At 43.0% G+C, this 13534-nt stretch overlaps 1 protein-coding gene across 3 annotated transcripts in view; it reads right to left on the reverse strand.

The window, feature by feature from the left end:
• UNC79 (unc-79 subunit of NALCN channel complex) overlaps window positions 1-13534 on the reverse strand; it is a 240162-nt gene that overhangs the window by 18565 nt on the left and 208063 nt on the right. For all 3 annotated transcript variants that reach the window (XM_027767091.1, XM_027767090.1, XM_014582903.2), the window contains 3 exons: window positions 7714-7791; window positions 2831-2920; window positions 430-605 (listed from right to left, as the gene is read on the reverse strand). In XM_027767091.1, coding sequence (XP_027622892.1) covers window positions 430-605; window positions 2831-2920; window positions 7714-7791 — 344 coding nt within the window. The remainder of the gene's footprint in view (window positions 1-429; window positions 606-2830; window positions 2921-7713; window positions 7792-13534) is intronic.

The raw sequence follows: 13534 nt of genomic DNA on the forward strand, positions 1-13534 counted from the left end.
CCTTCTGTAGAGGCAGGAATGGGGGCTCACATCTCCCTGCACGCTCTCACATCCCTGTGACTCCTTTGCTCCAGCTAGTCTGCGTTCCTTGAAGGCAGAGGCCATGGAGTGTTCAACACAAACCTACTCACTTATTTAACGAGTTGAAATTAAGGGTTAAAGTGGTAGTTCTAAGCTTTGAGTTTCTGTCACCCATTAAGATGATGGTGGTTTTTGTAAGACAGCAAGTTTCTTTTATTGACAGCATGTCACTAAGTGCTCCAGGTCACCAGGTAGGTATGGGGTTGAGTCTCACTTTCCATCTCCCTAACCTGCCACATTCTGCTCTCATAAATCTTTGATGCATTCATTGGCTCTAGATGAGGCTCAGGAAACTCGGGGGTTTTCTTGCCGTATTTACCCTCATTCCTGGAGTCATAAGGGTCTTACCCTTGCTGCATTGCAGAAGGGGGGTGATACAGCCACGGCAGATAGCGGATCACAGCTCTGTTATCACGGTGGTTGCCCCGGGAGATCTCCATGGCTGCAATCTGGGCCAGCCCGACTTTGAGATGTCCACCGAAGGTATCTTCATGCAGAGGCTGGGAACACGTCTTCATGTGGCTCTACAAAACCAAATGGTGTTTTATAACTTTTGCAGACACCCAAAGACACTCCAGGCTACTCTCAAAAGATCAAGTTGTCATTTCCACCTCTCCTACCACCACTCCGACCTGCTTAAACCTCTTAATGGCGCCCCATTGTTCTTAGGAAGACGTGTGTGTGTGTGTGTGTGTGTGTGTGTGTGTGTGTGTGTGTGTGTATGTGTGTGGTGAGGGGAGGGGAGAGGGGGATCCCTGGCATGGTCTGGTAAGCCAGGAATGATCTGGCTGCATTTCACCCCTTCCAGTCACATCGGCTCTCCGCGCCACTGCTGTTCCCTCCACCTGAAATACTGTTCCTGCCTGTCTTCACCTAATCATTCGGACCTTAGTTCATGTCACTTTCCTAGGATCCCACACATAGGTCCATGCTGCTATGTACCCCCGTTTCATGGAAATCATGAGAGGCATGATTGCACTTTAGTTTATGTGGCATGGTCATTGAATCTTGCCTCTATCACCAGATTATAAATTAAACTGTGGCAACTCATCACTGCATGCCCAGTCCCATAAAGTGCCAACACATGATGGGGACTTAAAATATATCTGTTAATTAATTTAGGAAAATTTCTTTGTTCAATGGGATTAAGTGGAAAGAATACTGAACTAGGAATTAATACTAGATTCTAGACCCTGCCTGTCTTCATCAGTCGCATGAATGACTGTCATCTGACCTCTCTGATCTGTTTCTTACTATGTAAAACCTGAGCGTTGGGTTATGTCTGTCATGTCCAATCGTTTGATATCAAGAATCATTATTATTTTTTGAGAGTATTACAAAACAAGCGAAAAAGTTTGGGTAACAACTGTTTCCCTTTCTACAGACATCAAGGTCTTTTACATGTGGGCAGCCAGATTCGGCAATTAGTAACCAGAAGATGAGCAAATGATAAGGAGCACGTGTAGAAACAACTGGGTTTATGTGTCGTGAGAAATGATCAGTTTAAATTTGGACTCTACTTCCCACTAGGATTCCCAAGTCTATCACTATACCAAGAAGCTCTCTGATCATCTGAGCAGAGTCTAGAAACAGTTCTGTGGGGAAGGGACTATATTTTCAGCTGATGAACTTCTGGGAGCACTAGGTTCCTGTTCATCAGAAAGGATCATGTAGTGCCAGATTGCAATTTGGCTGTTCACTGGACCATGTGTGGATGGTCTTTTGCCCTCTGTCCAGGGCCTTCTGCAAATCTCTCAGAGTATCCGTCTTTTACAATAGCTCCCTAGTCAAACCTTCGCAGGGACATAGGTCTGCATGAGCATTCGTTCCACTCAGTAAAATGATCCATAAACTCAGCAACTTTACTGGGATTTTGTCCATATGAGAACTAAGTTTTATTCTATCTCCTCTCTTTAATTATTTTCTTGAAGCAAACAGCTTTGCTGCACATAAAAAGGATAAATGGCTTATGTTTGCATAATGTGCTACAGTTTGTGAAAGACTCTTTTCCATACATTATCTTAATGTATTATTAATCTTATTTATATTAATGTATTATTTATTTCATTTCTTCTGGGAGAGAGAAAGAGAAAGACTCTAACAGTCTTGGTGCTGAGATGGCCCCAGCCTGGGGCCCCTGGATCATGAGCATATGTGGCGTGTTCAGGGATATCTCCAGGCACGAACCTGGGACCTTCCCCTGGGGGCCAGTCTCACGGGACCTTGTGTTACCACTGCACCACTGCGGCCGGCCCCTATGTACATTGCTTTATATCAGACCTTGAGCAGTTGGATTTGTCTTGCAAATGGGAAAACAGGCTCACAGCTGTTACATGATACCATATGGCTTAGTGACAGAAGAATGGGATTGGGAATCATACTAGCTCTAAATTCACATGACTTCACTCTCAGGTACCACATGACCTGGAGCAAAGTATTATGCCATCCCAAGCTTTAGTGTCTACATTTGCAAAATGAAGATCATATCTGAGCAGGGGCCTTGTGAGAATTAAATAAATGGTCAAAGTAAAGCTAAGCACTTAGCTGATGCCACGTTAATACCGTCTCCTTTTCCTTTCCCTCTTCACAGAGCTGGACCCTAGTCCTCCACACTCCCAAGTCATGGGCTCATTCAACAGGGCCTCAACTGCCTTCCCAGGTAGCAATAAATTCCCTTCTGGCCAGCATTGCCCTCTGCAAACGTCTCTGTTTTGTGGCCTTAAGCAAAGAGTGGTGGGAGCAGCCTCACCTTTAGCTTGGTGAGTGTGTGCATGTCCGCCATGAAGTCCAGCACTTCGCTGATGTACTGCCGCACGCACTCCATCGCGGCCGTCCCACACTGAAACAGAGGACACGGCACGTCACACCTTCTCTCTCGCCTGGCCGCAACGACTGTCTCCTGCTCCTTCCTAAAGCGCTTTCATCTTCTGGATTTCTGACTCCTTCCAGGACTCCCAGCATAGAATGTGGTCACCGCCCACAGTTTGGACAAGAATTGATAAAAGGTTGTGGTAGAGAACAAAGAAACGGGGGTCCTATGGAAGACAGGTTTAAATGCTTTTCCCATTGGGTTTTTTGTTTGCTTGTTTTTAAACTGGTCTGTACACGAAGATTCAGCCTATGTAAATGCCATTAATACCAGCATCCTTGCGACATGAATTATCCCCAAACCACAGTAACACTTTGTCATTCTAAGGATGTCTTAGAAGTACATAAAATGCGTGCCACCAAATTCTAGCACCAAAATCACTATATATATGTGTGTGTGTGTGTATAAAACATCTACACATTGTATATATACTCTAAAAATAAATATATATATATACATATATATATAGTGTGTGTGTATAAAACATCTACACATTGTATATATACTCTAAAAATAAATATATATAAATAAATAAATATATATATATAGTGTGTGTGTGTGTGTGTGTGTATAGTATATAAACATTGAGTTTGCTGAAGACAGTCAAAAATTGTCCTATTCAAATCAAGTTGCTTACAACTTCTTATAGCTAGGCACACTCTTAAATAAGAAAACGTATCAAGTCCTTGTGAAGGAGGCATAAAAACAAGAAGTGAGACGGTCATCTTCCCCAGATGCTGAAGTGTGCTGGGGAAGTTTTAAAGGGGAAGAAAGCGTGCTTGTGTTTCAGGTTATTACAAGGCATGGACCTGCTCTCCTGGGCAATGCGGTGAATGTAGGATTATAAGCGAAGCAGAGGAAAACATGAAAGCTGGAGGAGGGAACCCACACATTCAGGCCGGGCAGAATGTGGATCAAAGCGGGCAGTCTTTGAAGCCATATGAATGCCATGCCAAAGGCCCTCCTCGGCTTTCTTTAGGGCAGTCTGGAACATTATACACATAACTAGCTCACCCAGTGGCTCTCATTTTCCCATATTCATGTAAATCTGCACAGCGCTGAACTATATCCCCTCCTCTCTCTTCTAGCACGTTACGCTTGTCAGTTCCTCTGACAGGATAACAAACAGTAAAATAAGGTCCTTGGCAGTCTGTCAGAGTGTTTCCAAGCACTCCCTACCTTCGGAGGCTTTCTTCTTTTAATTTAAATCGAGTGAAGGAATTATAAAAGGTTATTGTGTTTCTGCTTTTGGAATATTAATCCTTTAGTACAAGAAAGGATTTCCCCCGATTTCTTCCATTTTCTCTGACCTTTCACATGTCATGCAAACAGGAGCACAGACTCTGTTGCTCAATTTCTTGAAAGGGATTTGTTTCTTTCATGGCAATATTTTATACCATTTCGACAGGCAAATGTCACCAAAGATAATTACTGGGAGCATTATTCAATATTTGTCTTTCAAGTTTGAGTCTCAAAAAATGAGAGCAAAGAATTTACCTAGTTACTTGTCTTCTAGAGAAGAAAACGACATCTAATAAAAGTCTTAAAATCCACTTTCTTATCAGGAGAATCTTAGTGAGGCATCTACGCTTAAAAAGAAAAGCACAGCATTTTCAATCCCTCATCTTTTTTGTTTTTATTTTGTAATAATAATGTAACCTTAGGAGGTTATTTTTAAAAACAAAATGGTTCACAGGAGTCAAGCTGCATTTGTTTCAGATAGCCTACTTTTATTTCAATAGGAAAATTGACAAAAGAATTGAAAACATATTCTAACCTTGAATGCATGAATTGAAGTAAATCATATCCAATTTGTCCTCAAAATTTACATACGATTTTAAGTTGCATTTGTTAGATTATTAAAAATAACACATGCAGGTAGAAAATTTGGAAAATATAAATTATTTTTTTAAATAATTATTTTATTTAACTTTATTTATTTATTTTAATTTGACCAGAGAGGGACAGAGTGTGTGTGAGAGAGAGGCGAGAGAGAGAAAAAGCCACCAGGTCCAGGACTCGAACCACAGTCAGCCACGTGGGAGTCCAGCACCCTTAACCACCACGCCACCTGCTGGCCCCAAATTATTAAAAAAGTTAAAATCACCACAATCCTAATTCCTCTCCTCTGAGAAAATCAGTTAATATTTTCTTTTACATTTTTCTTGAATGCATATAACACCACACACATATAACTTTTTATAAGACTGAGATAACTTTTATCCCAAGTTGCTTTTTAATTAAATCTATCATAAGTATTTTATAATTAACTAAATAGTCTTTAAAATCTCAGTTTGGAAGCTACATAACAGTTGATCTTGTGAATATACATCATTTTATTTAAACGGTACCCTAATTTTGGGTGTTCATTTTGTTTCCATACTTTCACTATTTAAATTGATGCTTTAATCAATATACTTGTTCACAAACCTTCCTGTGCCTATTGAATGAACTCCTCAAACGTATTCCTAGAAGTAGATTATCAGGGGGCCGGCAGGTGGTACGGTGGTTGAAGGTGCTGGATTCACACAAGGCCGACTGCAGTTTGAGTCCTGGACCTTGTGGCTTGCTTTCTTACTTTCCCTTTCTCTCTCTCTCTCTGTCTCTGTCTGGTCAAATTAAAAAAAATAATAGTAACAAATGGAATTAAACAAATAAATAATTCTTGAAAAATAAAAAAGATGTAGATTATCAGACTGCCTTCTTGCAAGGATGATTTCACAATGAATTACAAGAATTCTTTATAAGAATTATAAGCTTATTTCAACTTCTCCAAAAACAAGCTTAATCATAGGAAAAATCTGCTGGAGGGTGGTGGGAATGGACGTTAGCTATGCCAGATGAATCAAGTCTAGGAGTCTACTGTACAGCCTAGTACCTAGTTAGCAACACCGATCGTACACGGACAGGAATAAGGAACACGAGGGTGGGAGGAAACCTCTGGAGACGAAGGACGGCTTCCGGCACAGATTGTGGTGGTGAATCCATGACTGTGCACTTACCTCCAAAGTCATCGAGCTGCACACGTTAAAGGTATACAGCTTTTTAGATGTCAATCCACAACTTCAAAGAGTTTGTGGAAAGCGGAATAAAGTTTTCAGATTTTTATAATTTATATAAACTCACAGTTCACTGTGTTCTAGTGAGGGTAGGAGGGTTACTCTGAATGGCTGTCGCTCCTCAGCCTTTCTGCTAAGATCCAGTGTAGTATTTCGAATGGCTCGTAGGTCACTGGAAAGGGTCCTCTATGTGAATCCTATGACTGTTGGCTTTGTTGTCATAGGAATGTTTGTCTTTTACTTAATTATTCAATAAACCTTTCATATATTTAGTGTTTTACCCTACACATTGCATGGATAGGGGCAGCCTGTGTCTTAAAGAATTCAATAATAAGGAAACAGTGAGTGTGCTACAGAGACTGCTGGCTACTCCCCAGACCTGTTTCTCTTCCACCACGTCACACAACTGGACTGCATTTCCCATCCTCCTTTGCAGTGAGGTGTGGTCATGTGACTCAGCACTAGACAATGATATATGAGTAGAAGAAAATGCACTCTAACCTGGCCCATGAAAACCTTCCATGGATTGTTTTCTCTTCCCCTTTCCCCAACCACTAGCTGCTTACAGAGGAATGAAGAGGAATGATGGAAGGCACCTGATCCCTGAGCATCCACGTGGACATACCCCTCTCCCTCTTAGACAGAATATTTTTTAGAGAGATTTTTGCTATAGGGCATGTGTGCTGGCCAGAGAAACAGTGAGGAATTTCCCCCTCCCTCCGAGGGAAGATGGCCACGCCACAATTCCTTCTCCTCCATTCTCCTCTTGGGATTTTGGGCAAGCACACACATGTGCCCAGCATGAGTTTCAAGCCTCTGGGTCTGGGGCTCAAACCGCAGTTGGCCATGTGGGAGTCCAGCGACACAGCCACTATGCCAGCTGCTGGTCCCCAAAATACTCACTCAAACTTCACATGTGCGAACTATAAAATTCTTCTGTGTTAAGAAGAAATGCTGAGAATTGGGATTTCATCTCATGGTATCTTGCATTACCTTCACTGCTATCAAGAACCCTTAAAATAGGGACCAGCAGTTAGCGTAATGGCTATGTCGCTGGACTCCCACACGGTTCGTGTCCCGGACCTGGTGGCTTAAAACTCATGCCGGGCGCATGTGCGTGTGTGCCCAAGATCCCAAGAGGAGAATAGAGAAGGGATTGCGGTGTGACCATCACCTCTGCGGGGTGATTTCTCGTTTTCTGTCTCTATGTCTCTCTCTGTCTGGCGAGCGCATGCGTCCTATAGTGAAAACCTCTCCAAAAAAAAAAAAAGAACCCTTAAAATAAAAAACATTCTAGTAATTCTGGTAGAATTACTGGCAGTCTATTGTAATGAAACTGTCTAAAATATGGACAAAGACTTAAATACAAAGATGTTCGCTGCCTATTAATTATAGCACAGAATACTGAAAGTAACTAGAATATCCAATGATAGGTAATGTTTGCTAATATTATTTACTAATAGATAGCATTTACTCACTACTTACTATGTGTCTGGCACCATGGTAGCAAGCCTTACACGCATGGCCCTGTTATAGCCCACTTTACTGATGACCCAAATGGAAGAATCACAGGGGAAGTAACTTTTCTAAAATCACACAGCTAGTAGATGGCAGGTGTCAAACGCTGGTGTGAGTCTACGGCCTACATTCCCAGCCACTATTCCACGAAGTGAAAATGTAGACGGCTGACTGGTCCAGACTTACTCCAGGTACAGAGGCGATCATCTGCTTGCTCAGGATTGTTGACTCTGCTAGTTTGGTTCCAGCATCTGCACAAATAAACTAATAAAAAATGGAAAGGATCATTATTTTTAAGAGCACTTGGAGCGTCATAAGTAACTTCTAATTGTATTAACCTGGCTTAAACTCATCCTCCTTTCCTGTCAGGGCGGCCTGTCGATGTGGCAGACTTGCCACTCCTGATTCATTGCTATCAGAAACTCAGAACCACAGTATTGATGTGAACACCCAGATCCTCCCTCCATCCAGGCAGGTAAGTGGCACTGAACGGAGCATTCACTCAAGAAACAAAGAAAACATGTCAGCATTGTCAGACTTACTCTCTATTTTCTCTTTAGCACTTCTTGATGGTTACCATGAGCACGCATTCATAGACTTTCATGACTTCTATCATTACATCATATATTTAGAATAAAAACAAGAATAACTGACCCCAGAGTGAATATTCTATCTGTTCCCCAACCCATCCCCAGAATCTTCAGTGTCTTCCCACTTCACCTGCATGTTCCCATGTGGATAATGATCCTCCCACCCCCCTCCCTGCTCTGTGCACCCATGGGACATTTCACATTCTTCCATCGTAACAGTAACCACAGGAGACTGCAGTGCCTTATGAATCTGTTTCCCAATTTGCTACGAGTTCTTCAAGAGCACAAACTTGGGACCAGCTCGTGACCTGGTGAATTAAGCAGCAGGTTCCCACATGGCTAGGCAGTTAAGTCCTGGACCTGGTGACTTGAAAAACACACCAGTGGCTTGTGCATGCATGCCCAAACTCCGGAGAGGAGGGAGAAATAAAAGAAGGGATTGTGGTGTGACCATGCCCCGTGGGGAGTACTTTCTCACTTTTCCTCCCTCTCCCTCTCACCCGCCAACCTCCATGCATGTATCCTCTAGCAAATTTTTTTAAAAAAAGTTTACACACCTCATCTGCAGCACCAGCTCAGTGCCTGGCATCTCAAAGGTCTCAGAAAGTTTATGAGATGAACTGACTAATCAAGCATGACTTGAGATTATGATGAGGATGGAGCTGACAGATTACAATGTAATTTGCCTTATTACAGATTTGACAGTATTTCCCACTTAATGCAACTTTGAACTATTTATTAATGGTCTTAGAAAAAAGTTAAACAGAAGAGCCTGCAGAATTTGCTAGAAGCAATGAACTCCTGTTTAATTTCTCTTTGCTGGCCTCTGGCCAGTGGCCCTAACAACTTTGGGATCCAAAGCTGCTGCTGTGCAGTTCAGAGGCTCCGGAGAAGTTTCAACACAGGGAATTCTTGCTTCTCATTCACTACACGCTCAGACTGGAACGTGCAGGGAAGTTAGACAGGTCAAGACCATGAGTTCAGCTAATTACTCTTCCTCAAACTGAGGAGAAGTAATCAGATTGAGGCGTACAGAAAGTCTCAAGGAGGCCTGATGAGGAGCTATGGAGTGAAAGGACAGAAATCCACACGGGTAAGGACTTCAGAAATTTCATGAAAAGTGGAATTAAGCACAAGTTTGCACGCAAACTCGTTCGATGCAAAAATAAATAAATAAATAAATAATCCATATACACAGTTTTTTTGATAATATGCATTTTCCAGAAACTTTCTGAAGCCCCTTTTGTGTTGTCAAGCTAATCAGGGGCCCAAGTCTAAGCATTACTAATCAGCAACAGGATTTGGTGAGCATGGTGTTACCCTAAACCAAAGGCCTCCTGAAACCAAGAAACCCTCGAACTTCTTGGGGCCAAGAGCCAGTCTTCAGACATGATCTTTCATGAAAAGCTTTTGCACACAGGAAGCTGCTGTTATGTAGCAATCTAAGGCAGATGACTTAATAACTGAGTGCCAGAACCTCGGTCAGGACACCAGCACTAATTTTTTCACAACAGAAATGTGACTGCACAGGAAGAAAGCCACCGAGAGGGCAGACCTGCATCTGATGTGCAAGAGGAGAGAAGCACTTGGTCAGGGCTGCTTATATAGGGGTGGCTGAAAGTCCCGGAAAGCAAGCTGGGGATGAGAGGGCAGCAAACAGAGCTGTCCCTGATTACTACATGATGGGAGGGGACACAGAGCTCCATGACCTCATTTCCATTCACCTCGAACACAGCTACAGAAAGCTGAAGAATCTACTTGGCCATTAACTCTGAATCTGGCAAAGAGAGTAACAACCTGGGGATACCTACATTTTCCATTATTTTATTTAGGTATACTATGTCCATGTACCTAACTTGAATCTATTTCTACTATAAGAAAAAAAAAAATGGGAACCAGCTGATGGCGTAATGATTATGTTGCTGGACTCCCAAGTAATCTACCGCAGTTTGAGTCCCAGACCCAGCAGTTTAAACTCAAGCTGGGTGCATGTGCATGCCCAAAATTCCAAGAGGAGAATGAAGGAGAAGGGACTGCATTGGGTCAATTCCCTCCCCCCGGCCCCCAGGGGTGATTTCTCGCTTTCTGTCTTTCTGTCTCCCCGGTGAGTGCATGTGCTCTATAGCAAAAATCTCTCTCTTAAAAAAAAAAAAAAAAAAAAAGAAGGAAGGAAGGAATAAGTGAATAAATCAGGTTTAGAAAATGTAAAGGCTAGACCAATCCAGTAGCCTAGTGGTTAAAGGAGCCAGATCCCACGTGGCCAACTACAGTTCAAATCCCAGCCCTAGTAGTCTGAAAAACAAGCCAGCTATGTGTGTGTGCATGTACAGAATCATGACAGGATGGAAAAATAGAAGGGAAGGGATTGAGGTGTGACTATGCCCCACTGGGGTATGCTTTCCACCTCTCTCGCCTTCTCTTTCTCAGTTTCTCTGTCTCTGGTGAACACATGTGCCCTCTGGAATTTTTTTTTTTAAAGGAAACCCCTAACTTAGGATAAAACTTGTAAGGAAAAAATACCGAAAAACAGTAATACTGGGTAGAAGAACCTAGTGACAGAACACTCCCAACCCAACTTCCTGGCAACATTGCATATTTTTCTAAGGGAAAAAAATAATAAATGGATAAACAGTTTTTATCTGAGCCTGCAATCTAAGACAGATGACTTAATAACTGAGTGCCAGAACCTCGGTGAGGACACCAGCACTAATTTCTTCACAACAGAAATGTGACCGCACAGGAAGAGAGCCACCGAGAGGGCAGACCTGCATCTGATCGGGGCTGCTTATATAGGGGTGGCTGGAAGTCCCGGATGCCCCTAAAGTGCTTGTATGTCCTGGTTGGGCCTTTAGAGCAAAGCAAGATTTGTGAAAAAGCAAAACCTCAAATGTCTGTAACTCCCTTCAGCAAATGCCGTTCTGACCTACCATACTGAGCAGAGCAAGGAGTAACATAACGTGAGCACGCTGTTCGCAGGGGTAGCGAGAGCTAAGGTCAAACTCAAATGTCTGTTTGCAATAAATTTTACAATTCAGATTTAATCAAACATACCCTAAAATGGAGGTACCTCAGTCTGGCCTATTACAGGGAATAGAAGTGCATAAGCCTCTAAAATCACCTATAATTTCTTTTTTATAAACGATGCATTTCCATCTAGTGTATTTTATACCGTATGTATAACTGAAACCCCAGTCAACTTTTCTTTGTTTAATATAGTCACCAACCATGAACTGAAAAGGTCCATTATAATTTTTAATAGAACAGCTCAAAGTGCAAAGACCCCACTAAAATCAGAGAGGGAAATGATCCCCGCCTGTAGAAGGAAGAACTGTAGCCTTTCAGAGTGCGGTGCCACGCCCCCAGCGCAGTATGCACTCCCCGGGAAGACAAAAGAAACGCGAGACCCATTACTGTCATTACTAAATTCATTATCAAAATGATACCCAAAATAGTGTCTACACCTCTCATCCCATGGCGTGATCAGATTATTCCTCCTCAAATGCTAATAACCCCACTTCACAGTAACTCTGGGAATGAAAACAGCGGAACCTTTAGCGTGCCTTTGTCTTCCAGCCCACATCAGCCCATCTTTGAAAGGAGAGCTTTCACAGACATGATGTCTGGTAGCTTGACACATAGGTACACCCCATGGAGTGGGAGTGGCACGTGGCAAATGAGCAGAACATCCACTCTTTGCGCATAACGGGAGCCGAGGAAACTCATTTTGTTCTGAACTTTATAAATAGCGCGGATGGTGGCTTATTAATGAGCTGTCACTCTGTGATGGGAACTCTCCTTTAATCGATCTCGAGAACAATTTTAATAACCCATTACAGATAAAACATCTACAGCAAACCAGCAGAAGAGAAAATACTGTAAGCAAAAACAAAATGTCTGGATTCAAGTAACGGGATCACACATCTGTCCAAAGCAGAACTATGCCCTGGTGGCTGACAATTAAAAGAATGTAAGTTTCTTTTTTTTTGGCAAATTCTCTTCTGATTCCATGTCTTTTTTGGGGGGGGGGAGAAAACAAAATTCACTGGAGCCTGTAATGTCACCCGACTTCACACATTAAGTAAAAACAAACAGCAGCAGTGACGGCATATGTAGGGTCTTCAGGAAGTCCCTGGAAAATGCATATTATGGAAAAAAAACTGTGAATGGATTTTAAATGCTTTTTTTGCACCAAAATAAACTGGTACTTTAATTCTATTTTTTCCACAAACATTCTGAAGTTTTCTGATATAGCAGGCTAGGAAATCTCCCAGGATGTCAGGCCTCCAGGAAAAATTTCTAGGAATTAAAAAACAGCATACCTGTTCCTGCTTTGAAGTGTTTAGATCTAGGGTGACCCCATTCCACTGTCCTGTAAGGGGTCTCTCCTACTGCCAGAGTATTTGGTAAGCAACAACGGTATGGTCTATCTATGAGAAGAATAGAAAACATTCTTCTCAGTGAACTCATCTATCTTCATAGCTATTAATTAGAGAGGTGTAGAGGAAATACCCTCCTTGTTTCACGTGAGGGAAATACTGAACAGAACACCCAGCACTGGGGCAGTGGACTCTTCTGACTGACGGGCAATCATGTGGGCACATGTACTTGCCAGAGGGAGACACAGAGAAAGAGATAGTGAGAGATCATCCCCCAGAGGGGATGGACACACCACAATCCCTTCTCTATTCTCCTCCCAGGATTTTGGGCAGGCATGCATACTTGCCCACAGTGGTTTTTTTGTTTTGTTTTGTTTTTTGGAGAGGTTTTTGCCATAAGGTGCATGAGTTCGCCAGACAGACAGAGAGAGACAGAGAGACAGAAAGCGAGAAATCCCCCCCCAGGGGGGATGGCCACGCCGCAATCCCTTCTCCTCCATTCTCCTCTTGGGCTCTTGGGCACGCACGCACACGTGCCCGGCGTGAGTTTTAAGCCACCGGGTCCAGGACTGGAACCGCGGTCAACTACATGGGAGTCCAGTGACATAGTCATTACGCTAACTGCTGGTCCCCCCCCCCCCACACAGTGGATTTTAAGTGCCTGGGTCCAGGACTCAAATTGTGGAATCGGCCATGTGGGATCCGGTGCCTTAACCACCACAGCATCTGCTGGCCCACTTTCTATTTCTAAGTTGCATTTTCAGTTAGACAGATCACCCCCTCTGCCTGCAGGTGATGGTCACTAACAACCAGGAAGAAAGTCACTGTCTGCCCCAGATACATCATCTACCCTGTGAGCCTGGCGGTCAGGGTGCCGAAACTGACATGCCCATCAGAAAAGGGGGAAGCTTCCCTCTGACCCAGCCTAGATACTGTGGCCTAAGAGAAGTGGCCAGAGGACAGACTATCACTTCTGCTGATCTCCAGAGAACACAGGCAGACTCAGGTATTCGAGCCCAAGGGGAAAAAGAATGGGAGAAC

Source organism: Tupaia chinensis, unplaced genomic scaffold (assembly GCF_000334495.1).
Source record: "Tupaia chinensis unplaced genomic scaffold, TupChi_1.0 Scaffold143913_1, whole genome shotgun sequence".
Lineage (NCBI taxonomy): Eukaryota > Metazoa > Chordata > Mammalia > Scandentia > Tupaiidae > Tupaia > Tupaia belangeri.